This window comes from Salmo salar, chromosome 17, assembly GCF_965601325.2.
Source record: "Salmo salar chromosome 17, fSalSal1, whole genome shotgun sequence".
Lineage (NCBI taxonomy): Eukaryota > Metazoa > Chordata > Actinopteri > Salmoniformes > Salmonidae > Salmo > Salmo salar.
This window is the reverse complement of record NC_138307.1, coordinates 54,689,534-54,717,277: the sequence shown is the minus strand read 5'-3', so window position 1 is coordinate 54,717,277 and position 27,744 is coordinate 54,689,534. Positions and strand designations below refer to the sequence as shown.

Sequence of the window (27,744 nt, the reverse complement as noted above, 5' to 3'; positions counted from 1 at the left end):
GCCGTTTCATATGACCGCTAAAGCAGCTACCTGAGGGGTTACTTTGAGTATCAAAGGGACTTTTTAAATGGACTATTTTATTTCCATTGGGGAAGTACAGTATGCGATATCCTAGTTTTCACCACTAGAGGGAAGCCTATTACATAGATCTATAATCATACCATAAAGATGGATAGCGGGTGCACTTTAGCACCTTCATAGAAGAATAACCCCACAATCCATCTAAATGTATCATACGCAGGGAGAATGATGTGGTATTTCTAGGTTATTCCACTAGATGGAGGCAACGGTGTGTAGGTAGGCCACTCACCCACGAAGTCCCAGACAAAGACAGTCTTCTGGAAGAGGCGGGCGGACTTGAAGCCATTGTGGAAGAACTGCTCCAGAGCCCCGACCAGACCAACCTCACCACACAGCAGGATGGTCAGACTGCCCCTCTGGAGAGAGGGAGAGAAAGAAAGAGAGAGGGAGATATTCAGGAAGAGAGCTTCCGCATCATTTCATTAACCTTTGAGACTTAAAAAGGTACCAATTGTTGATTCTCAAACAACGAACATGATGCAACACTACCCTTTTGAAGCACCAATTAGAAACAGTGAAATGTTCACTTAAAATCAACATAATTCCCTTTATTCTCCTGAACAGATTAAAAAACACTGTTCTCATATTCCCCCTCACAGAGTTCACCAGCATGTGACAGTGGAGAGCATTTATACAGCACTATAAAGGCCTTTTTCCTCCGAAGGCCCTTACATTAGCTGCGGCTAATGCTATACTATTTCTCCAGTGAAAGTCATGTAGATGCTGAGTTAACGGCTCTCTCCAGGGGTTTAGACTTGTTTCACTTTCATCAGTTGTATATACGGGATACGCATGGTATACATCGTCCAATGAAATGCTTCTCGACAACGCAACAATAAGAAATAGTAACAAATAATAATACCAACATAAAGTAAATGGCTCAGTAGAATAGAATATAGATTTTAGCATAAGCATAATACAGGAAGGCACAATTTATAGCCCAACACGTACACGTGTATTGGGGGAAGTGTATAAATTGAGCAGAATAATAATAGTCTGGTAGCAGCAGTTGTGATATGTGCTAAAGTGCAGAGAATCAGACCAGGATTGTCAGTCCAGTTCAAGAGTTCAGCAGTCTGATGGCTCGTAGAGAGAAACTGTCTCTGAGCCTGTTGGTATCAGACCTCATACTCCGATACCATCCGCCTGACGGTAAGGGAGAGACCAGCTCCTGGCTGGGGAGTGTGGGGTCTCTATCTATCCTATTGCTGCTCTGACAGGGGTCTGTTAGTGACTGGGGCTACGCGCCAGCCATTTAGACATTTCCTATTACTGCATGAACTTCCTCAATAGAAACACCATTATAAACAGAGCCATAAAACAGACTCACATAATGAACACTGCCGAGTGAGTGAGTGAGTGAGTGAGTGAGTGAGTGAGTGAGTGAGTGAGAGAATGAGAGAGTGAGAGAATGAGAGAGTGAGAGAATGAGAGAGTGAGAGAATGAGAGAGTGAGAGAGTGAGAGAGTGAGTGAGAGAAGCTGGAGGGGAGCACAGAGAGAGTAATTCTACAGAGAGAAGAGGGGGTTGAAGGGATTGTTAAGCACTAGAATGAGTTCATCGTGTTCAAATGAAAGAGAAACAGCATCTGCTCTCTGCCCTGACATAATTCCCCAGACAGAGCAACTCAGAGACTATTAACCTGCCAGATGAGGAGAGTGCTGCAGCAGTCAAAAACTGATTATACAGACCCTTCACTGTCTGAACTCAAATGAACAGATTCATTGGAGAACATGCAGCAGGTGCTTGTTATTTTCTTCTCTCAGGTCGGTCTCGCACTTTCGCTAACACACACACACACACACACACACACACACCTCTTTCTCAGGCTTGTGGAAGTGTTTGCAGATGATGTTCACTGCCTCGCCGATGGCTTCCTGGATTTGAGCTGAGGTGGGCTCTGCAACGGAAGAGAGAGAAGAGACAAAAGGTGAATATCTATAGTTATGTCAACAGTAAATCAGGTATTGGTTATGTCATGTCATGTCATGTCATGAAGGGATGTTACTCACTGTATCCTCGTCCTCCCATCGAGGTGATGCTGGAGCGTCTGGTCTGACCCGGCGAATGCTGCATGTCGGGCGTGCGACACCCTCTCCCACAATCCTCATCTGCGTTGGGCAACGCCAGCTCACCAATCAGAACGCGCTCCAGACTGCCGTCGTCCACGCCTTTGCCAAGCCACCGCCCACACGGGAACTTGTAGGTGTGTCCTGTGATCTCGTTGCGGACCATGACACAGTCCACCAACCATTTAGCCAGCAGCCCAGAGTTATCATGACCCAACTGGACTGTAGTCAGCTTACCCAGGTTTTGACACTATAGAGAGAGACGAGAGAGAGAGAAATCAGCATCAAGATGTCATGACATGTTTTTTCTATGTTAATTCACAATGATAAATCAGAAATCATTTGTTAGCGACAACAGTATGACTGTTAATTCTATAACTATGCAGTGTAATCCTCTATCGAATGTAGTCCTACTTATCTAGCCAATTGATCAACTAAAAGTCTACATTAGACCAATATACAGCCAATGACAGGTGAGTATTCCTACAATATGCCCTTGAATGCCACTTAGGAGAAAGTTGCGTCCCCGTTCCAAACCCTTTAGTTGAAGGTGAGCTTGGTGCATTGAGTGAGATTTGGCATTGGTCCTGAGGATTCCTGGGTCCTGAGATCCTCAAAAGGTTCTACAGCTGCAACATCGAGAGCATCCTGACCGGTTGCATCACTGCCTGGTACAGCAATTGCTCGGCCTCCAACCGCAAGGCACTACAGAGGGTAGTGCGTACGGCCCAGTACATCACTGGGGCTAAGCTGCCTGCCATCCAGGACCTCTACACCAGGCGGTGTCAGAGGAAGGCCCTAAAAACTGTCAAAGACCCCAGCCACCCCAGTCATAGACTGTTCTCTCTACTACTGCATGGCAAGCGGTACCGGAGTGCCAAGTCTAGGACAAAAAGGCTTCTCAACAGTTTTTACCCCCAAGCCATAAGACTCCTGAACAGGTAATCAAATGGCTACCCGGATTATTTGCATTGTGTGCCCCCCCCCCCCCCCCCAACCCCTCTTTCACGCTGCTGCTACTCTCTGTTTATCATATATGCACAGTCACTTTAACTATACATTCATGTGCATATGTACATACTACCTCAATTGGCCGACCAAACCAGTGCTCCCGCACATTGGCTAACCGGACTATCTGAATTGTGTCCCGCCACCCACCACCCGCCAACCCCTCTTTTACGCTACTGCTACTCTCTGTTCATCATATATGCATAGTCACTTTAACCATATCTACATGTACATACTACCTCAATCAGCCTGACTAACCGGTGTCTGTATGTAGCCTCACTACTTCTATAGCCTCGCTACTGTATATAGCCTCGCTACTGTTTTTCACTGTTGTTTTTATTTCTTTACTTACCCATTGTTCACCAAATACCTTTTTTGCACTATTGGTTAGAGCCTGTAAGTAAGCATTTCAGTGTAAGGTCTACACCTGTTGTATTCGGTGCACGTGACAAACTTTGATTTGATATGCATAAGATCAGCATCATGTCAAGGAAATGTCAATGTAATGCTGAACTACACTAAGTGGCATTCAAGGACAAACACATACCTCTTCATAAATCTAGAACACCATTAATACACTATAACCAACAGACAGTACCCAGACCAACCCATCGTTGATGAAGCTCTCAACCCAGAGAGAGCTGGGTCGTATTCATTAGGCCACACCGTAGCAAAAATGTTTTGCAACGGATAACAGAAAAAGGAGTGTTTGTTATTGGACAACTTCAGGTAGACCCTCCCCTGTTTCAGTCAGTTTTCTTCCGTTTGGTTCCGAATGAATACGACCCTGGAGTCTATGGTACACAGTGAACATTGGGTCTGGGATGATCCGACTGGGTCCGGTGGAGAGGGGGAGGGAGGGAGGGAGAGATAGGGAGATGGCATTTCTAACCTTGAACATGGCGTCGATGTGAGTGTGTGGCCTGAAAGCAGACTGGGGGAGATGAAGACACGTGTTAGGACATGATGGACGATGGACAGCATGAGTGGGAGAAGATGGACTTGGGTTGCTGGTTTCTAGTAGACTACCCTTCACCAGGCTACGAACCAGGTGTGTACCCAAACCACCACCACTGTAGCAAAGCTCCTCTAGAGAGATGCTCTACAAAGCTATACTGAATAGTTAGCCATCACACAAACTGCTCACAAAGCCACAAAGAGCTACCACCCAACACTAGTGAACACGGCACCACTCAGAAAAGTAGACTATAAAAAGGCTCAGTAGGTAGAGACATGCACTTCCTGTGAGGAAGGAAGTAGGAAAGAGGGAAAAAAACGAGAAGTCTGGGTCCATCCGCTCATTGTGCCCGGCAGCATCTCACAGAGTTAACCTCTATTCAAGCACACTTCCAATATCTACCAAGTGGAATCAGCTACATGACCCCAACTTCTAACTCATCAACCCTGGCTCTGAGAGGAAGGTACCAGAGCAAACAGTCACGCAAAGATGAATGAATGGATAAATGAACGAGTGAATGAGATTAGTAGTAAGTATGGAATGGTAGAGAGTGAGTTAGTCAGTCTTCCGCCTTATGAGACCATGCGAGATCATGCCACAAAAAGGGAACAGTCGTCCACTTCACCCCAGTGGGCACCGAACAATGACTTCGTGACGTTCTCAGCAAAACCATCAATCAATGCTGATATAATCTTGCTGCAGAACGTCACAGAGACATGACAGGAGGCGTGGGGGCCCTGGCTGTAGGGTCATAGTTCAGACTCACATCGAAGGTCATCTCCAGGACGTTCTTGGTGATCTGCCTGACGCCCGAGTCGCCCAGCTCACCCGACACACACACCCACGGGTTGGAGGTCGTCATGGCGTTGCTCAGCTTCTTGATGGGGATGATGACAGCGCGGTACGGGATCACTGCAGGGACAAAAAAATATATAAGTATTTCAGTCCAACACAGAATAAATGTATTCATATTTTTATAGTAAAAATATAACTAGGGCAAACTAAATCAGGGACATTTCAGTGGATTGCACTGCTTTAGAGTAATAATTATTTTATGAATTTTACTATAACAAATGATCCCAGTTTCTCTAACGGCAGGCAAGGGTTCCAGAGAAAGCAAACCCAGGGCTATTGATGATGTGTGTATGCGTGTTAGAGAGACATTTTTTTTATGGTGCTGATCAGTGCAAACTGCTATGTGAATAATGTAATCCTGCTCTCAATCTTTGATTACATGTACATAGCCTCATGCTTTACTCAGGTTAATACCGTCTCTGCCATTGGTCCAAGTTAAAGTCCTATAAATCTACATTAACATGAACCTCCATGGAAAACAGTGATCGGCCAAGGCAAGCACACCAATTAGGACTCTCCAAAGCCTACCGTCCATCCTCTCCCCAGTGGCTGAGTGGAAAGGTTTGCTGTTGTTTACTTGTGGTAAGTTAAAGTGGTTGACTTGTAGTTAAGTTGTTTTAGCTAGTGTGCGGACTGATCGAGGTAATGGCCCCGGTGAAGTAGAATTAGCCAACCGTCTTGTTGGTGTGACTGTTCTGTATAGGTTGTGGTAAATTAGTGGTTATATTATGGTCATATTGAGGTTGAATTGTGGTTATGTTGAAGTCCTACTCACTGATGGTGGTGAAGACACTGGTGAAACAGAAGTAGTCGACAGTGTTGAGGGAGAGCAGGTGAAACAGGAACTGCTCCTTCTCCTCCTCACAGCGCAGGAAGGCGTAGCGCTTATACAACTTCCTGGAAACCACACAGCACACGCATAATACACATTAACCATGGCCTAGACACTGCCGATGTGAATAATATTGTGTGTTTATGTGTGCGTGCATACTTGGTTAAGGCTTGGCGGGACAGCAACTGTTTGAGGTGTTGTGAGAGCAGCTTCTTCTCCAGAGAAAGACGGATCCAGGCCCTCGCTCTGCCCACATCCGTCTTTATCTCCCCCATACTCTGGATGTGCCTGAGAAAGGGAAGGAGGGAGGAGTGGGGATGTGTGAGAGAAGGTGAGGTGGTAAGAATAAAAAAGAAATAACAGCATATAACAAAACAAATTGTTGACTTACATGGATAAAGTTGTGAGATAATACCATCTAACTATGTAACATCGTAATGTACAGGTTCAGTGGTGGGGAATTCATACCTCATATCCTGTATGACGGACGCTCGCAGCGATGGCATCCCTATTGACGACTCAGACTTTCGTCTCTCTGGACCGTTTGACACTGTGGGAGGGAGAAAGCAGCACACACATCTCAGCTTTGGCAGCGCTCCCATTGAAATCAGATGCCACTGGAGTGTGAAAGGTCCGTAGATTCATTTTAACACAGGAGTTGAATTTCAAATGGAGTATTTCATGGGATCATTGGCTATGGATAGTGTGTGACTGAATGGATTGAGGGTAGGAGGCACATGTCAATGTTTTATGTCAATGTTGTAAATTAAATGGACCATGTAAGGTGTGTGTGTGTATATACAGTGAGGGGAAAAAAGTATTTGATCCCCTGCTGATTTTGTACGTTTGCCCACTGACAAAGAAATGATCAGTCTATAATTTTAATGGTAGGTTTATTTGAACAGTGAGAGACAGAATAACAAACAAAAAAATCCAGAAAAACGCATGTCAAAAATGTTATAAATTGATTTGCATTTTAATGAGGGAAATAAGTATTTAACCCCCTCTCAATCAGAAAGATTTCTGGCTCCCAGGTGTCTTTTATACAGGCAACAAGCTGAGATTAGGAGCACACTCTTAAAGGGAGTGCTCCTAATCTCAGTTTGTTACCTGTATAAAAGACACCTGTCCACAGAAGCAATCAATCAATCAGATTCCAAACTCTCCACCATGGCCAAGACCAAAGAGCTCTCCAAGGATATCAGGGACAAGACCATCGCCAAGCAGCTTGGTGAGAAGGTGACAACAGTTGGTGCGATTATTCGCAAATGGAAGAAACACAAAAGAACTGTCAATCTCCCTCGGCCTGGGGCTCCAAGCAAGATCTCACCTCGTGGAGTTGCAATGATCATGAGAACGGTGAGGAATCAGCCCAGAACTACACGGGAGGATCTTGTCAATGATCTCAAGGCAGCTGGGACCATAGTCACCAAGAAAACAATTGGTCCTGTGAAGGACTGAAATCCTGCAGCGCACCCAAGGTCCCCCTGCTCAAGAAAGCCCATATACATACCCGTCTGAAGTTTGCCAATGCACGTCTGAATGATTCAGAGGACAACTGGGTGAAAGTGTTGTGGTCAGAGGAGACCAAAATGGAGCTCTTTGGCATCAACTCAACTCGCCGTGTTTGGAGGAGGAGGAATGCTGCCTATGACCCCAAGAATACCATCCCCACCGTCAAACATGGAGGTGGAAACATTATGCTTTGGGGGTGTTTTTCTGCTAAGGGGACAGGACAATTTCACCGCATCAAAGGGACAATGGACGGGGCCATGTACCGTCAAATCTGGGTGAGAACCTCCTTCCCTCAGCCAGGGCATTGAAAATGGGTCGTGGATGGGTATTCCAGCATGACAATGACCCAAAACACACGGCCAAGTCAACAAAAGGAGTGGCTCAAGAAGAAGCACATTAAGGTCCTGGAGTGGCCTAGCCAGTCTCCAGACCTTAATCCCATAGAACATCTGTGGAGGGAGCTGAAGGTTTGAGTTGCCAAACGTCAGCCTCGAAACCTTAATGACTTGGAGAAGATCTGCAAAGAGGAGTGGGACAAAATCCCTCCTGAGATGTGTGCAGACCTGGTGGCCAACTACAAGAAACGTCTGACCTCTGTGATTGCCAACAAGGGTTTTGCCACCAAGTACTAAGTCATGTTTTGCAGAGGGGTCAAATACTTATTTCCCTCATTAAAATGCAAATCAATTTATAACATTTTTGACATGCGTTTTTTTGGATTTTTTTGTTGTTATTCTGTCTCTCACTGTTCAAATAAACCTACCATTAAAATTATAGACTGATCATTTCTTTGTCAGTGGGCAAACGTACAAAATCAGCAGGGGACCAAATACTTTTTCCCCCTTACTATGTGTGTGATATATATATATGTCTGTGTGTGTGTGTGTGTGTGTGTGTGTGTGTGTGTGCTTACCTGGTGACTCTGCCTGCTGCTGCTCCAGTTTCTCCTCTCTGGCCTGGTAGTGCAGCAGGTGGGACCACAGAGCTGACTTCCCCTACAGAGGTCACAGTCCAGAGGTTAGAGGTCAACCCACACACTGTTAATAGCCAATACACTCCCTAATACAATAGCTAATACATTCACTAATACTGCTAGACTATAGATCGAGGATTACCAGTCAATAAGCCTAATGAAATAGGGTCATATGGTTATGACTATAACACCTGATTAACAAAAGTGTTGGTAGACTGACCTCTCTGACCTATAGCAGGTTATTCCAAGTAGAGCACTGAGCATGAGAGTGGGTTTATATTGTAAATGCAATGTTTTCATTACAATAAAACTTGATTAACGAGAGAGAGAGAGAGAGAGAGAGAGAGAGAGAGAGAGAGAGAGAGAGAGAGAGAGAGAGAGAGAGAGAGCATGTATGTGTGTTTCTGTTCAGTGCATGTGTGTGTATATGCACGTGTGTGTGTCTGCACATGTGTGTGTGTGTGTGTCTACAGACCTGTTTGACCTGCAGGCCGTGGCTCCAGATCCTCTCCAGCAGGTCACAGAGGGAGGCGATGAGAGTGTTCTCCTCCAGACCTGTGATGTTGGCCTCCCCATGACCCAGCTCCACTGCCTCCCTGCCCATCTTCTCCACCAACATACGCTTAGTCTGGAGACAGGAGACACATAAACATGGTCAACACAACATGACCCCTACACATAGGATACAAACAACTGGTTTGTAGACAGGACCAAATCCCCTCATAACATGAATACATTAAAACACAAAATTGCACCGATATACAGTACCAGTCAAAAGTTTGAACACACCTACTGATTCCACGTTTTTTCTTTATTTTGGCTATTTTCTACATTGTATAATAATAGTGAAGACATCAAAACCATGAAATAACACATATGGAATCATGTAGTAACCAAAAAAAGTGTTAAATCCAAATATATTTTATATTTGAAATTCTTCAAAGTAGCCACCCTTTGCCTTGATGACAGCTTTGCACACTCTTGGCATTCTCTCAACCAGCTTCATGAGGTAGTCACCTGGAATGCATTTCAATTAACAGGTGTGCCTTGTTAAACGTTTCTTTTCTTCTTAATACGTTTGAGCCAATCAGTTGTGTTGTGACAAGGTAGGGGTGGTATACAGAAGATAGCCCTATTTGGCAAAATACCATATTATGGCAAGAACTGCTCAAATAAGCAAAGAGAAACGACAGTCCATCATTACTTTAAGACATGAATGTCAGTCAATCCGGAACATTTCTTCAAGCGCAGCCACAAAAACCATCAAGCGCTATGATGAAATTGGCTCTCATGAGGACCGCCACAGGAGAGGAAGACCCAGAGTTACCGCTGCTGCAGAGGATAAGTTCATTTGAGTTACCAGCCTCAGAAATTGCAGCCCAAATAAATGCTTCAGAGTCCAAGTAACAGACAAAATCAACATCAACTGTTCAGAGGAGACTGTGTGAAATCAGTCCTTCATGGTCAAATTGCTGCAAAGAAACCACTACTAAAGGACACCAATAATAAGAATTGACTTGCTTGGGCCAAGAAACACGAGCAATGGACATTAGACCGGTGGAAATCGGTCCTTTGTTCTGATGAGTCCAAATTTTAGATTTTTGGTTCCAACCGCTGTGTCTTTATGAGACGCAGAGTAGGTGAACTGATGATCTCCGCATGTGTAGTTCCCACCGTGAAGCATGGAGGAGGAAGTGTGATGGTGCTTTGCTGGTGACACTGTCAGTGATTTATTTAGAATTCAAGGCACACTTAACCAGCATGGTTACCACAGCATTCTGCAGCGATATGCCATCCCATCTGGTTTGCACTTAGTGGGACTATCATTTGTTTTCAACAGGACAATGACCCAACACACCTCCAGGCTATGTAAGGGCTATTGGACCAATAAGGAGAGTGATTGAGTGCTGCATCAGATGACTTGGCCTCCACAATCCCCCGACCTCAACCCAATTGAGATGGTTTGGGATGAGTTGGAGCGCAGAGTGAAGGAAAAGCAGCCAAGAAGTGCTCAGCATATGTGGGAACTCCTTCAAGACTGTTGGAAAAGCATACCAGGTGAAGCTGGTTGAGAGAATGCCAAGAGTGTGCAAAGCTGTCAAGGCAAAGGGTGGCTACTTTGAAGAATCTAAAATCTATTTTGATTAGCTTTTTTGGTTACTACATGATTCCATATGTGTTATTTCATAGTTTTGATGTCTTCACTATTGTTCTACAATGTAGAAAAAATAAAAAATTAAGAAAAAAACCTTGAATGAGTCGGTGTGTCCAAACTTTTGACTGGTACTGTACATTGGAGACACACAGCAACTGCAACCACAATATATTTCACCTGTACAGACTCACCTTCATGCGACACTCCTTGAGTAGTCCCTCTACAAACTTCCAGTTGGTCTGAGCGATGACGGCAGGTGAGAGGTCAGACAGCTTGGGCTGACGGAGGTTCTTCCCCAGGCTCCGAGCCTCTTGCATGTACTTCTGATGCAGACAGACACAGAGCAACAGTCAGTTCTGTCTATAAAACTCTACACCCAATATTAACCATTACAGGTGGATGGAGGGACATTTCCCAGTTGGGTGAAACTTTAAGAGGTTGTGTAAGGGTAGAAGTGAGGGTAGACATTGATCAGAGAGAGGACTGAGGTTTTGTACAGTCTTGAATACCTTTTAACAAACATTGGGTTGTGGTGAGGGGTTATGTGCTTGTAGAGAAAACAAGACAAAGTGAAAATAAAATGTTCTGTTTTCTGGTAACTTCTCCACAGTGTTTTGAGGCGCTATGCCCATTTCAGTGACACACTCTGGTGAGTTCAGTCTAGTTGACTTAAATTGGCTTGAATCTGAAATGATTCTACCGTCTTAGAGTTTGTATCCGTTACGATTCAGTAATTCCTTCCTTCATCTCTCTCCTCCCCACAGAGATCATACAGTAGATACAGAACTGTAAAAGGGTGGGAGGAGGAGAGAGATGAGGGAAAACAAGATCCTCTGCAGAGCCATGACTCACTCTCTTCAGTGCTGTTGACTTTAACTAAATGTAATAGGCACATGAGTGATCTATCAAACAGAGCCACTGTGTGTGAGCAAGCAGGGATTGTGTGTATGTGTGAAGCTGGACTGGAGTGGAGAAGTGGAGTGGGGGTCGTCTTGGGGGTTGGGGTAGTTTTTAACCTGTTGGGGCTAGGGGGCAGTATTTTCACGGCTGGATAAAAAAACGTACCCGATTTAATCTGGTTACTAATCCTACCCAGTAACTAGAATATGCATATACTTATTATAAATGGATAGAAAACACCCTAAAGTTTCTAAAACTGTTTGAATGGTGTCTGTGAGTATAACAGAACTCATTTGGCAGGCAAAACCCTGAGACATTTTCTGACAGGAAGTGGATACCTGATGTGTTGAATGACCTTTAAGCCTATGCCATTGAAACACACAGGGGTTGATTAATGTTTTGGCACTTCCTATTGCTTCCACTAGATGTCACCAGCCTTTACAAAGTGTTTTGAGTCTTTTACTGTGAGATCTGACTGAACAAGAGCCATGGAACGGTGATGGCCGATTAGACTCTGGCGCGCGAGTTCATGTTGGGTACCCTCGTTCCAATACGTTATAAAAGAGAATGCATTCGTCCACCTTGAATATTATTCATGTTCTGGTTAAAAAAGGCACTAATGATTTATGCTATACAACGTTTGACATGTTTGAACGAACGTAAATATATTTTTTCCCCTCGTTCATGACGAGAAGTCCGGCTGGCTTAGATCATGTGCTAACAACACGGAGCTTTTTGGATATAAATGATGAGCTTTTTTGAACAAAACTACATTCGTTATGGACCTGGGATTCCTGGAAGTGACATCTGATGAAGAGAATCAAAGGTAATGGATTATTTATATAGTATTTTCGATTTTAGATCTCTCCAACATGGCCGTTTGTCTGTATAGCAAAGCATATTTTTCTGGGCGCAGTGCTCAGATTATTGCAAAGTGTGATTTCCCAGTAAGGTTATTTTTAAATCTGGCAAGTTGATTGCGTTCAAGAGATGTAAATCTATAATTCTTTAAATGACAATATAATATTTTACCAATGTTTTCTAATTTTAATTATTTAATTTGTGGTGCTGACTTGACTGCCGGTTATTGGAGGGAAACGATTTCCTCAACATCAATGCCATAGTAAAACGCTGTTTTTGGATATAAATATGAACTTGATAGAACTAAAAATGCATGCATTGTCTAACATAATGTCCTAGGAGTGTCATCTGATGGAGATTGTAAAAGGTTAGTGCATCATTTTAGCTGGTTTTATGGTTTTGGTGACCCCGTCTTTGAATTGACAAAACATTACACACAGCTATTGTCAATGTACTCTCCTAACATAATCTAACTTTATGCTTTCGCCGTAAAACCTTTTTGAAATCGGACAACGTGGTTAGATTAAGGAGATGTTTATCTTTCAAAGGGTGTAAGATAGTTGTATGTTTGAAAAATTTGAATTTTGACATTTATTTGGTTTCAAATTTGCCGCTCTTGAAATGCACCTGCTGTTGATAGGGTGCACCACGGGTGGCACGCTAGCGTCCCACATAGCCCCAAGAAGTTAAGGGGTTAGTGGGAGGGTCCATCACTTCTCCACGTACCAGGCAGCACTCCGAGGCCGACTTTTTTGGTGGTTTGAGAGGCGGGGGAGACGCCTTGTCCCACTCCCAAAACGCCATGGAGTTCTGCAGGACTAGACACCCCTCTACCTGCTGAGAGGTGGTACGGCCCAACCCCAACGCACAGGACCCACAGAAAAGACAGGAACGAGAAAAGAAAGGAAAAGCACCATGCACATGAATGCACAGGACATTCAAATAATAGAAAGAAACTAAGAAAACAAAAGTAGTAAAAGAGAAAACATGCTACAGAAACAAACATGACATCAGTTAAGACAAAGACGGACAGGCTTTGAAAACGGAAGAAAGCGGAGAACAAGCTCTCAAAATAAATCAAATAAGAAGGAACATAAAGGCATGCTATGGAACCAGAGGAAGAGGAGGAGGAGAGAGGATGAAGAGGGAGGGATGTCTGTGTCGTGTCCGTACCTCTTTGAGGTCGTTATCTAGAGTCAAGTGTTCTGTTTGTTGTCTGTGACGGTCTTTCCTGCGCTGAGCCGTAGCGGTACGATTGGACCACCTGCTGACAGACACAACACTGTTAACCGCATAAACATTTATATAGACTCTCCTCACCTACATATTACAGATGGAAGATTAGGGATAAACATTTGTTAACTTGGACTACATCACCGTAACGCAACTGTAGCGTATATACAGTTGAAGTCGGAAGTTACCATACACTTAGGTTGGAGTCATTGAAACATGTTTTTCAACAACTCCACAAATTTCCTGTTAAACTATAGATTTGGCAAGTCGGTTAGGACGTCTACTTTGTGCATGACACAAGTAATTTTTTCAACAATTGTTTACAAACAGATTATTTCACTTATAATTCCCTGTATCACAATTCCAGTGGGTCAGAAGTTTACATGCACTAAGTTGACTGTGCCTTGAAACAGCTTGGAAAATTCCAGAAAATTATGTCATGGCTTAAAAGCTTCCAATAGGCTAATTGATATAATTTGAGTCAATTGGAGGTGTACCTGTGGAGGTATACCAAGGCCTACCTTCAAACTCAGTGCCTCTTTGCCTGACATCATGGAAAAATCAAAAGAAATCAGCCAAGACCTCAGAAAAAAATGGTATACCTCCACAAGTCTGGTTCATCCTTGGGAGCAATTTCCAAATGCCTGAAGGTACCACATTCATCTGTACAAACAATAGTATGCAAGTATAAACACCATGGGACCACGCAGCCGCCATACCGCTCAGGAAGGAGACACGCTCTGTCTCCTAGAGATGAACGTACTTTGGTGCGAAAAGTGCAAATCAATCCCAGAATAACAGCAAAGGACCTTGTGAAGATGCTAGAGGAAATGGGTACAAAAGTATCTATATCCACAGTAAAACGAGTCCTATCTCGACATAACTTGAAAGACCACTCAGCAAGGAAGAAGCCACTGCTCCAAAACCGCCATAAAAAAGCCAGACTATGGTTTGCAACTGCACATGGGGACCAAGATCGTACTTTTTGGAGAAATGTCCTCTGGTCTGATGAAACAAAAATAGAACTGTTTGGTCATAATGACCATCGTTATGCTTGGAGGAAAAAGGGGGACGCTTGCAAGCCGAAGAACACCATCCCAACCGTGAAGCACGGGGGTGGCAGCATCATGTTCTGGGGGTGCTTTGCTGCAGGAAGGACTGGTGCACTTCACAAAATAGATGGCATCGAGAGGGAGGAAAATTATGTGGATATATTGAAGCAACATCTCAAGACATCAATCAGGAAGTTAAAGCTTGGTCGCAAATGGGTCTTCCAAATGGACAATGACTCCAAGCATACTTCCGAAATGGTGACAAAATGGATTAAGGACAACAAAGTCAAGGTATTGGAGTGGCCATCACAAAGCCCTGACCTCAATCCTATAGAAAATTTGTGGGCAGAATTGAAAAAGCACGTGCGAGCAAGGAGGCCTACAAACCTGACTCAGTTACCCCAGCTCTGTCAGGAGGAATGGGCCAAAATTCACCCAACTTATTGTAGGAAGCTTGTGGAAGGCTACCCAAAACGTTTGACCCAAGTTAAACAATTTAAAGGCAATGCTACCAAATATGAATTGAGTGTATGTAAACTTCAGACCCACTGGGAATGTAATGAAAGAATTAAAAGCTGAAATAAATCATTCTCTACTGTTATTCTGACATTTCACATTCTTAGAATAAAGTGGTGATCCTAACTGACCTAAAGCAGGGAATTTTCCTTGGATTAAATGTCAGGAATTGTGAAAAACTGAGTTTAAATGCATTTGGCTAAGGTGTATGTAAACTTCCGACTTTAACTGTATTACGTTCATATAGCCGTTCTATGTTCAAAACATTTTAAAAAAAATCCCAGAAACAATGCCCGTCTTTGGTTGGCTCTTCGGTAATGGCATCATATACTCACTTGTTATTGGTGGGTCCGACTGAGAGCACGTCAGACTGCAGCTTGGGGAAGAAGCCTTGTTCATATTTGCCCTGTCCAATCTTCATATCCAAGAGGTGGGGGTGGATGGCTGTGTGGTCAATCTTCAGCAGCCGCTGTTCGATGGCCTGGGCTGGAGAGGGAGATCAAATCAAGAGAGGGAGATTTGAGTATTGCCTTCTTTTGGTATAACCAATTACTTGAGAATAAATGTACTACAATGCTAGAACTAAACCTTTGAGTTCACTTTGAATGAAGAGACACACACACACACACGCGCACACACGCGCACACACCCCAATAAGCTGCCACTCTTGTGCTCCTCTACACAAAGCTTAGCAGGACATCAAAGCATTGTGTTTGTTCAATTCATCTCACTGCTTGCTCTGTCTTTCTCGGTCTCTCTTTCGGTCTTTCTGTTTGCTCTCCAAACCTACCTCATTCTCGAACCATTTCCTTTCTTTCTTTAACGAACACAAGGTAGAGAGAACAGACGCAGTACACCTCAACCCGAACCAACAGGCACCTGTCAATTAACCCCTGCTCGCGGTGATAAACACCGCATCTGTTGGTGAGGTCATTTTTTACATGGCAGATATGAGCTTTTTTTTGTCTACCAAAACCCTCTGAATTTATCTTCCAATCGCAGTCCTCTGTTTGTCAGACAGGAGAGAGAGGAGCACCGGAGCGACATTAAGCAGAATAAAATAGTTTATTTTGTGTGTGTAATTGGGGAACTGCACACGCCACCACCTCTGAAAGAGCTCTCTCTGAACAATTAGGCTTTTACAGCATTAAAATCTGCCAATGTCGGACCCTGTGAATTGACTTCTCGTATACCTGTAGTGCGCACGCGCAACACACACAATTCATTGTCGTCTGTGAGAGTGTCTGGTCAGGTCTTTTTTTAAGCTTAATTAGAACTCATTTGGCTTGCCCTTGTTAAGTCTCGGATTGCTGCTGCGTAGGCAAAAGGAAGTGAGGAAGCCAGACTCAGTGGGGTAGGGGAGGCAGGGGTGTTTTGGGGGAAGCGTGGTGTGTGTGTGAGAGAGAGAGAGAGAGAGAAAAAGAGCGTGAAGGAAAGAAAGAAATAGAGCGTAGAAGAATGAGCTTTGTGAGGTGAGGCTTTCTTTGAGACAAAGACAAATTGGCAGAAAAGGCAAAGGGGAGCACCTGCTGAGTGGAGAGAAGTCTGCTGTTTCTAATAAACACATTAAATAGAGGTCAAGAGGGGGAAGATGATGATGAGACGGAAAGTAATAGGATGGATGTGCAAAGAGATGGATTTAAAGTGAGTCCTGTGTGACCTCTTAAAGCATCGTTGGTATGCCAGCCAGGCAGACAGACTGACAGACAGCAGTCATCTACAGCATGCTGATCAGACAGACAGCACAGAGAGCACATTCTCATTCAAGCCCAATCTTTCAATTAGTCCCTCTCCTCTACCCATATTTCTCTGTTAACTACCAAAAACTCATATAAACGACTATAGACTTGTCCTTCAATTCCACCTGTCCCTCTCAGTCTCTCTCTCGCGCCCCCACACCCCCCCACCACTCCCACCCACCCGCCCCTTTCCCCACTCATCACTCTCTTCGGACTCACCTGACTCCTTGAGGATGGTGCACCTCTGGTAGTTGGAGGACCGCAGACTTGGGGCTCTAACGTTGTACAGACGAGCTTTATCGATGCGTCCGTCGAACACGCGGAGCAGCAGCTCCTTCTCCTCCCATTGGGACATGATCTTGTTGTCGATGAAGGTGGCAAACATCTGGGTCTCGATGAAGTGGGACAGGAAGGGCAGGTAGGGCTCCGGCTGGTCAGACAGGAAGGATGCCTGGAGAGAGGGGAGATATGTTAGTACAGACACAGATACATTAAAATGCATGCACTCGCAGGGAAAGACATGAAGACAAATACTAGTAGGTAGGGAAAGATACAAATGTAATTACAAAATGATATACCAATTTTTTTTATTACAAAATAAAATTACCAAATACCATAAAGATTAATGTATCAAAATAAACTACAAAATACTTGTCTTTTGAAATGTATTTCATAAAAAATACATGTATTTTGTATTTATAAATACATTTACTTGCTATGACTGTGTTATGTTGTTTATCTACCTTAGTTGAATGCACTGACTGTAAGTCCCCCTGGATAAGAGTGTCTTCTAAATGACCAACATGTAAATGTAAAAATGAACCTAAATGAACTGCAAAGCACACTGGGTATTATTATTGGCCTTGTTTCGGGGAGGAGTTCCTTAAAAGGCATGCTGTGAAATTGTTAATGTTTTCCATACACATGCACGTTTAGAAGACACTTATCACACCATAGTACCAATCAAATTACAGCTCTCAAAAGTATCTTGTTACAAAATACAGTGCCTTTAGAAAGTATTCAGACTGTTTGACATTTCCACATTGTGTAGTTCAGCCTTAATCTAAAATTGATTAAATCGTTTTTCCCCCTCATCAATCGACACACAATACCACATAATGACAAAGTAAAAACAGGGTAGAGATTTTTGCTAATAAAATTCATACAAAACTGAAATGACATTGACATAAGTATTCTGACCGTTCACTCAGTACTTTGAAGCACCTTTGGCAGCTACGACAGCCTCGAGTATTCTGGCGTATCACGCTACAAGCTTGGCACACCTGTATTTGGAGAGTCTCTCCCATTCTTCTCCACAGACCTCTGTCAGGTTGGATGGGGAGCGTTGCTGCACAGCTATTTTCAGGTCTCTCCCGAGATGTTAGATCGGGTTCAAGTCTGGGCTCTGGCTGGGAAACTCAAGGACATTCAGAGACTTGTCCTAAAGCCACTCCTGCGTTGTATTGGCTGTATGCTTAGGGTCATTGTCCTGTTGGAAGGTAAACCTTCACCCCAGTCTGAGGTCCTTAATGCTCTAGTGCAGGTTTTCATTAAGGATCTCTGTACTTTTCTCCGTTCATCTTCCCTCGATCCTGAATAGTCTCCCAGGCCCTGCCGCTGAAAAAAATCCCCACAGCAGGATGCTGCCACCACCAAGCTTCACCATAGGTATGGTACCAGGTTTGCTCCAGACGTGACGCTTGGCAGTCAGGCCAATATTGTTTATCATGGTCAGTGTCTTTAGGTGCCTTTTGGAAATCTCTAAGCGGGCTGTCATGTGCCTTTAACTGAGGAATGGTTTCCGTCTGGCCTGATTGCTGGAGTGCTGCAAAGATGGTTGTCCTTCTGGAAGGTTCTCCCATCCTCAGAGGAACTCTGGAGCTCTGTCAGAGTGACCATCGGGTTCTTGGTCACACCCCTGACCAAGGCCCTTCTCCCCCGATTACCCAGTTTGGCCGGGTGGCCATTTCTAGGAAGAGAGTCTTGGTGGTTCCATTTAAGAATGATGAGGCCACTTTGTTCCTGGGGACTTTCAATGCTGCAGAGTTGTTTTGGTACCCTTCTCCAGATCTGTACCTCAACACAATCCTGTCTCTACGGACAATTCCTTCGACCTCATGGCTTGGTTTTTATCTGACATGCACTGTCAACTGTCGGACCTTAAATAGACAGGTGTGTGCCTTTCCAAATCATGTCCAATTAACTGAATGTGGACTCCAATCAAGTTGTAGAAATATCTCAAGGATGAACAATGGAAACAGGATGCACCTGGGCTCAATTGTGAGTCTCATAGCAAAGGGTCTGAATACTTAAGCTATTTCAGTTTTTTTTTATTTTTAATACACCCGTTTTCACATTATCATTATGGGGTATTGTGTGTAGATTGCTGAGAATTTTTATTTACTTAATCCATTTTAGAATAAGGCTGTAACGTAACCAAATGGAAAAAGTCAAGGGGTCTGAATACTTTCTGAAGGCATTGTACATTGGAGTCCAGTTCAGCCCAGTGTAATACAAATGACTAAATACTAAGAAGTAACTGAAATACATATTTCAAATAAATGTAGCAGAAATACTGCCCATCTCTGGGTGCACAGCACGTAGCATAAACACACACCAACCAACTCTGTTATCTGGCTGTTTGATGATATGAATGTATTTCCCCAGTGATTTTATAAATGCAAACATTGTTATTGCCGATACCGTGTCTTAACAGCTCCAGCTGTGTTCGTCTGACTTATTTATCAAGTGGAATATTTTTATAGTGGACGGGTTTCAGGAAAGAATTGAATCTAGCATCTCACAAACATGGTAATGCTCCAGTGGACTTCTACTATCACACAACACAGGCCTCAATAAACAGCACGTTACATAAAGGTAAACAGTGTGTGTGTGTGTGTGTGTGTGTGTGTGTGTGTGTGTGTGTGTGTGTGTGTGTGTGTGTCAACCCATCTCACCTTATCAAAGTTGTGCATCTGCTCTCGGTTGGTGAGCCAGGACTCCAGGTCCGGAGCGCTCTGGATGACGAAGGCCTCATAGTCCGCGAACATCGTGGTAAACCTGCTAGCGAACACCTCCCTCAGCTGTACATTCAGCTTAGCGTTCCTCAGCTCCTCCTCTTCGACTGCCGTCCTCCCCCCCTGGGCCTCTCCCTCACCCCCTACCCCCCTCAGGGCTTCCACACGGACCCCCGTTCTCTTAGCCAGAGCCTGGAGTCTTTCCAGAGTAGCGTTCCCTTGGAGAAGCTCCAACACGGCTAACTGCTCCCCTCCTAGGTTCCCATTCCTCCCATCGTCCTCTAGCTCCCTCAGGGCCTGTTGGCTCTTCAGACCAGGGTGACGGGTAGAGACGGACCCAGGGGTGGTGGTGGAGGTGGGGACAGAGGTTGGAGGAGCGCCCCCGACTGGGGATATGCCGTAGCGGAGGAGGACTTCGCTGAGCTCCTGGATTAACTCTGGTTTGTTAGGGAACTGGGGGAAGTCTTCAGGCAGCTCGATACAGTGGTTGTCAATGTCCACAAAGCACAGGTTAGCCTGTTAGGAGAGAGAGGTTTGGAATAACATGGAAGTTTATACAACAATTATAGCATAGCTATTGTTCAATGAATAGATACTCAGAGGGGTGTGTTGGGGTTGGGGACAGGACATGGACAGATTGAGTATTGGGTAAGTGATTGACACTATAAAGAGATTGTCAGTATTAAACCCAAAACACCAGTCTCAACATCAACAGTAAAGAGGTGACTCAGGGATGCTGGCCTTCTAGGTAGAGTTGCATAGAAAAAGCCATATCTCAGACTGGCCAATAAAAATAAAAGATTAAGATGGGCAAAAGGACACAGACACTGGACAGAGGACCTCTGCCGAGAAGGCAAGCATCCCGGAGTCGGCTCTTTGCTGTTGACGTTGAGGCTGGTGTTTTGCGGTTACCATTTAATGAAGCTGCCAGTTGAGCACTTGTGAGGCATCTGTTTCTCAAACTAGACACTAAAGTACTTGTCCTCTTGCTCAGTTGTGCACCAGGGCCTCCCACTCCTCTTTATATTCTGGTTAGAGCCAGTTTGCGCTGTTCTGTGAAGGGAGTAGTACACAGCGTTGTACGAGATCTTCAGTTTCTTGGCAATTTCTCACATGGAAGCCTTCATCCTCAGAACAATAATAGACTGATGAGTTTCAGAAGAAAGGTCTTTGTTTCTGGCCATTTTGAGCCTGTAATCGAACCCACAAATGGTGATGTTCCAGATATTCAACTAGTCTAAAGAAGGCCAATTTTATTGCTTCTTTAAATCAGCACAACAGTTTTCAGCAGTGTGCTAACATAATTGCAAAAGGGTTTTCTAATGATCAATTAGCCTTTTAAAATTATAAACTTGAATTAGCTAACACAACGTGCCATTGGAACACAGGAGTGATGGTTGCTGATAACAAGCCTCTGTATGCCTATGTAGATATTCCATAAAAAATCTGCCGTTTCCAGCTACAATACTCATTTACATCATTAACAATGTCTACACTGTATTTCTGATCAATTTGATGTTATTTTTATGGACAAAAAAAATGTGCTTTTCTTTCAAAAACAAGGACATTTCTAAGTGACCCCACACTTTTGAACGGTATACACATGCGGTGTTATAGCGTATACTTCCAGGCTCTACTGTCCCTGTGAGAGGATGGCTAGGAGTTACTGTACACCTGAATACATGACATTAGCATTTACTGTCTGGCATCTGAAACGCTGGGTTTACCACCAATTGACAATAGTTTTATAACAGCATTTGCTAGGTTCCAGATGTGAATTTCAAAACTCAACATTTTCTTCTCCATGAATTTCTGGGTCCAGGTTTGACTCATGTGCATTGCTCTGTGAGGGCTGCATCAGCCATCTGTGCACAGATCTGACCTGACGTGGATTGGCTTAACGGAGGTTTATTTAGGTAGTGGAGAAGACCGCAGGCCATCCGTCTGATTTACGAGATGCGGAAAATGGAGCACGCACCCCGCTGGGTGATTGTACAGGCACACAATGTTTGGCCTAGTTTCAGGTTAAAAGCCATTGGTTCCTCTTTTGCATTAAAAAGAAAGGATGGAGGATCAAGAGGGACAAACTGATATTAAACTGTTGGTATTCATGAGTGTATGTATGTGCATGTACTTGTTTGCTATTTGCTATGCAAACATGACTAATATGATTAGGAGATGAATTACCGTTCTGCCATTTGAAATGGAAAATTAGATTCATTCTTTCTACAGAGGCAGGGTTCAAAAAGGCAAGTATTTCATTCATTCACATCCTCTCTCTTTTACTTCCTCTCTATGATCCTTCCCTTCTTTCCATTTGCTTTCAGCCCGTCTTTCATCCCTCCATTTCTAGGTCATCCTCCTCACTTCAAAGAATCATTCAGAAATAGAGATATTTCTAAATTAAAACATTTGGCACCGTGTGATCTTTAGGGGAGGATCCGGAGGAACACAAAAAGGGCAGAAAATTGGATTGTGAGGAGGAGGCAGGAGCAGCACCAGGGAACGCCGTCGGATGCTGCGCCGACTCGGATAATTAGCATCCATACGGAATGGGCCAGATTAATGAGCGGTGGGAGTGGGAGGGAGCGAAGGAGGGAGAGCCCTGAAGCTGGGAATCTCTTTGGGATGTTCCAGACCATTAGGAGTCTTATCTTGTCCCCACACACACATGCTGTGCACCGAGGGTTCCATCACTTTCACTGTCTGAGGAGGTCGCTCGAGCCTTTCCAGAGAAACATCAGTTCGAGTTCCTTCTACACAGGAACAATAGGGGTCTATGCAAACACATTGGGCTGTAAGTGATAAAACCAATAGAAGTATCTCCAATAGACTAAAATAAACTTTCAATAGACGTTCCTCTACAATAAGAGTCTGAAAGCTGCATTTCAACTTCCCGCTCAGTCTGAATAGGAGCCAGGTATTCGGTCTGTGTGCGTGGGAGGCACCTTGTGGAGAGTCAGGGTTGGATGGCATTGGACAGTGTGCATTCAGCAACAATGAGCCCTTACTGTAACTGCCTATTGCATGAGACACACACTTACAAATAACAAACAGACCCAGTCTCACATACAGACACATACCTCCTGCGGCAGCTCTAGTTTGGAGCGGTCGGTGCCCTCTTTGGACTGCAGGCCCATGAGGTAGGGCACGGGGGCATCCAGGAAGTGCAGCAGTGAGGCGGGTAGGATGGGCACGTAGACATGCTGCCACTGGAACGGGAAGAGCAGGGTGGTGATGCCCTCCGCAACTGTCATCAACCGCTGGTAGTCTGGAGAGAGGTAGGGTGAGGGAAGGAGGGGGGAGAGGTGGAGGAAAAGGAGGGATGGAGTGATTAGAAAGGTGGAGGGGGGAGGGGCAATACAAGGGAGATGTTAGAGAGGGAGGAGAGAAGAAGAAGCAGAGAATAACTTTAAAATCAACAGATCGAAATTGAATCTGTGGGCAATATGGGATGAGAGAAATTCTGTTTTGATGGATTCAATTTAAATCCCCATTCTCTCTGTGTGTGTGTGTGTGTGTGTGTGTGTGCAGTACATGTGTGTGTGTTGGCCCGCAATGTCTCCTGTTCCCGATTATAGATTAGGACCAGTGGTCTCACCCTGGCTTTGGTATTGAGTTCAGGAGTTCCATCATCAGATATGAATAAAATGATCAGACCGTAAGCCTGACTGACCGCCATAATAAATCAACGGCAGGCTACACCAATTTATCCACGCAACCCCTCTCCCTCTACCCTTTTCTCCATCCCTCACTCGCTTTCACTCTCTCCCGCACTCTCTCCGCTGCTCAGGCTCACAGGTTCTGTGTACTTTCATTCAAAATGCATTACACTTTTCAAGGTCGACAAAGCATTAAAACAAAGACCTAGCCAATTTACATTCTACAAGAGAACTAGGGGACCTAGCATCTTTATATTGCGCGTGTGTGGGAGACTGTGTGTGAGAGACTGTGTGCGTGCATCTACCTTGCCTCAAAGTCTGTCTGCAAGTGACCATCTTGCCATAAATACACACAGACCAACGCATGTGTCCCACAGATGGACGTACAAACACTAATTTACCCTCTCTCTATTCCCAAATCGACCCCCCCACCCCCCCCATACACATATAAGCTCTCAGGTCAGGGAAAGACAGCTAAGTGCATTGGACAATACACTGGACTATACACTGCACACACAATATATTCCAATACAGAGCATTGATCCAGACTGGCGACGTCTTCTCTCTGTTCCTGAAACCAATGGTCGGTTACTGTGTATTAGACAGAGTAGCTGTAAGGATCCAGATGCTCTTTCAAAGAGCTGAAAACAGCTCCACTTTAGCATCTCCTCCTCTTGGTCTCACGAGCAACTAATCATACTAATAACACACTAACGCTGTGCAGAGAGCACACCAGACCTGGCCATTAATCAGTGTGTGTGTGTGTGTGTGTGTGTGTGTGTGCACTGCAGGAGCACCTGTGTGTGTGTCCATTAGCCACTGTCTGCGCCTCAAATCCTCAATTTTGAGGCCTGGCTACAAACCAGTCATTAGGAACAGAACAGGGGTGTTGCAGTTGGAATTGTAATGATGTTATACATCTGAACAGGGGAATAACTTACTCCACCTGCCATCCTGCCTCCCATGGAGATGATTAGTAATGATGGAGAGAAGGAGGGGGTCCGGTGTGAAAAGGGGTATGTGTAGGGAGAGGGGTATCTGTAGGGGCTCGTAATTACAGGACATTTATGGAGAAAACTGATAGATAGGAGTAATAATACCCTCATAAAAGACTTGCACCACAGGACACGCAGAACGAGGGTCATGTAGAGACTCTGTGAAAGTGTGGTTTGAGGATCATAGTAACGCATTATATGATTGGATCCCAGATAAGAAAAGGGAGACAGAAAAATGAGATGAAGACCAACACACAGAGAAAGTGTGGTAGCGAAAGAGCGAGACGGAGTGAGAAAGAGTGGGAGAAACCGAGAGAAAGACAGAACTAAAAGGAGAGTGTGAGAGTTGCTGAGTAAACTTTCTAGCTTATCTGTGGTGCACTGCACACCCACACACACGTACAATAACACACTGACCGTATACAAGACAAACCCTCAAACTGCAATACTCAATTATGTATGAGGGGAAACCTAGAAGAGCTGCAGATAACTTGGGACTTTTACTTGACTTTACTTAAGCAATGCATAAAATAAAGGAAACTACACAGCAAACTAATACCCATGTATTTATATTGCATAAATGCACCAATTTGCCCTTCAGCTTCTAGTCTACCAAAGAAAGGCTTGCAATAATTTTACCGGTAACTACTTCAAAGTGCTGCCAACATGCCCTTTTGGCATTCCCTGCGGGAAACCAGTGTGAACAGAGCAATAGAACCACAACAAGGAACATAAGAGAAAAAAACCGAGGATAACCTAGTTTATAACCAAATATACTCTCACAAGCCTCTGCATGTTGAGGGTTTTAACTTGACACAGCCTGCTCTGTGATGCAGAGAAAGATAGAGTGATTCTCATTAAAGGATGAGTCACAGTACTTTACTCGTGTCTCAGCAACTCTATCCCTACTTTCCTTCCTCTCTCATCCACTGTTATGATCATATTATGTGAAGATAAGTTTAGCCCCTACATGAATATGAATACTCTGCGTCTCGACAGACTTCATTAATACATAATCCTTGCTGATTTGACACCAGCTCTTCCAAATTTAATATTCAACCCGTCACAGATGTGAGACTCCAGTTTTCCCCAACACGAAAAACATCAAAAGCACCCTGCAAAGGCTCATGGGGGAATAATATTATTTTCTCTGTCCGATGTTGACCTCAGCTGAACTACATGGGGGGGTTATTTCAGGCAGAGATTATGCGAGAATGTTCAACTCTATTTCACAGGGCCATTAAACTTTCACAACACCCTCCAATACTGCTTTCCAATGGAGGGTGTTGTGTCAAATATTGTATGTTATTGCTTGATAAGTAGGGGAATGCATTGAATTGTCATCATCTGCAAACGACCAATACAGATACAGTTGACCACAACGCTGCGGAGGCCAAGTGGAAAATGCGAACGGAAGAGACAAAGATCGGCATCTGTGTTTCAAGGCTGAACACATGACATGAGGCAACTCATAGTGAAACTGTCATTGGGACTGGTCCCTATCACACAGTCTCAGAAGGGAAGAGACAAGCCAACAATGGTTAACCTGTTGGGGCTAGGGGGCAGTATTTTCACGGCTGGATAAAAAAACGTACCCGATTTAATCTGGTTACTAATCCTACCCAGTAACTAGAATATGCATATACTTATTATATATGGATAGAAAACACCCTAAAGTTTCTAAAACTGTTTGAATGGTGTCTGTGAGTATAACAGAACTCATTTGGCAGGCAAAACCCTGAGACATTTTCTGACAGGAAGTGGATACCTGATGTGTTGAATGACCTTTAAGCCTATGCCATTGAAACACACAGGGGTTGATTAATGTTTTGGCACTTCCTATTGCTTCCACTAGATGTCACCAGCCTTTACAAAGTGTTTTGAGTCTTTTACTGTGAGATCTGACCGAACAAGAGCCATGGAACGGTGATGGCCAATTAGACTCTGGCGCGCGAGTTCATGTTAGGTACCCTCGTTCCAATACGTTATAAAAGAGAATGCATTCGTCCACCTTGAATATTATTCATGTTCTGGTTAAAAAAGGCACTAATGATTTATGCTATACAACGTTTGACATGTTTGAACGAACGTAAATATATTTTTTCCCCTCGTTCATGACGAGAAGTCCGGCTGGCTTAGATCATGTGCTAACAACACGGAGCTTTTTGGATATAAATGATGAGCTTTTTTGAACAAAACTACATTCGTTATGGACCTGGGATTCCTGGAAGTGACATCTGATGAAGAGAATCAAAGGTAATGGATTATTTACATAGTATTTTCGATTTTAGATCTCTCCAACATGGCCGTTTGTCTGTATAGCAAAGCATATTTTTCTGGGCGCAGTGCTCAGATTATTGCAAAGTGTGATTTTCCAGTAAGGTTATTTTTAAATCTGGCAAGTTGATTGCGTTCAAGAGATGTAAATCTATAATTCTTTAAATGACAATATAATATTTTACCAATGTTTTCTAATTTTAATTATTTAATTTGTGGTGCTGACTTGACTGCCGGTTATTGGAGGGAAACGATTTCCTCAACATCAATGCCATAGTAAAACGCTGTTTTTGGATATAAATATGAACTTGATAGAACTAAAAATTGTCTAACATAATGTCCTAGGAGTGTCATCTGATGGAGATTGTAAAAGGTTAGTGCATCATTTTAGCTGGTTTTATGGTTTGGTGACGCCTGTCTTTGAATTGACAAAACATTACACACAGCTATTGTCAATGTACATAATCTAACTTTATGCTTTCGCCGTAAAACCTTTTTGAAATCGGACAACGTGGTTAGATTAAGGAGATGTTTATCTTTCAAAGGGTGTAAGATAGTTGTATGTTTGAAAAATTTGAATTTTGACATTTATTTGGTTTCAAATTTGCCGCTCTTGAAATGCACCTGCTGTTGATAGGGTGCACCACGGGTGGCACGCTAGCGTCCCACATAGCCCCAAGAAGTTAACAACAGAAACCAGGTCCGCTCATTTTCATACTAACAGTATGCTTTTGATCAACCACCTTATTGCGCGCTCTGACTGACTAAGTCTCTCTGGATGAATGCAGGGAATTTTCTGCTATTGAAATCCTTGGGCAGGCCGCCTAAGCGTTTTTTTCTGGTCGCCTAAAGCTCGGGATGGAAAAGCGCTTTCAGTGTCAACTTAAACCAGATATAATGTATGTTTAGGAAATATTGGAACTATATATTTTTTATTCTATAATCTTTGAGAACTAACGATCACCAAAATAAAAGTCAGTTAGAATTGAGCTTTAAAATAGCTTTAAAAACAGCAACCTTTCTCTCAACTGCATGTCAAAATGCTA

The 27,744-nt window shown here is 43.8% G+C and overlaps 1 protein-coding gene across 8 annotated transcripts in view; it reads right to left on the bottom strand.

Annotated features, from left to right (window-relative positions):
- The window catches only part of LOC106576161 (DENN domain-containing protein 5B), a 108,320-nt gene that overhangs the window by 5,204 nt on the left and 75,372 nt on the right, over positions 1-27,744 (bottom strand). For 3 of the 8 annotated variants that reach the window (XM_082963869.1, XM_045699785.2, XM_014153118.3), the window contains 16 exons: positions 22,848-23,035; positions 19,705-20,280; positions 16,967-17,198; positions 15,344-15,494; positions 13,381-13,474; positions 10,638-10,769; positions 8,767-8,919; positions 8,232-8,313; positions 6,272-6,353; positions 5,963-6,091; positions 5,747-5,868; positions 4,883-5,028; positions 4,051-4,092; positions 2,094-2,400; positions 1,899-1,981; positions 311-437 (listed from right to left, as the gene is read on the bottom strand). In XM_082963869.1, the coding sequence (XP_082819995.1) occupies positions 311-437; positions 1,899-1,981; positions 2,094-2,400; positions 4,051-4,092; positions 4,883-5,028; positions 5,747-5,868; positions 5,963-6,091; positions 6,272-6,353; positions 8,232-8,313; positions 8,767-8,919; positions 10,638-10,769; positions 13,381-13,474; positions 15,344-15,494; positions 16,967-17,198; positions 19,705-20,280; positions 22,848-23,035 (2,646 nt within the window). The remainder of the gene's footprint in view (positions 1-310; positions 438-1,898; positions 1,982-2,093; positions 2,401-4,050; positions 4,093-4,882; positions 5,029-5,746; positions 5,869-5,962; positions 6,092-6,271; positions 6,354-8,231; positions 8,314-8,766; positions 8,920-10,637; positions 10,770-13,380; positions 13,475-15,343; positions 15,495-16,966; positions 17,199-19,704; positions 20,281-22,847; positions 23,036-27,744) is intronic. The other 5 variants (XM_045699786.2, XM_082963872.1, XM_014153121.3 and 2 more) reach the window with 3 other exon arrangements.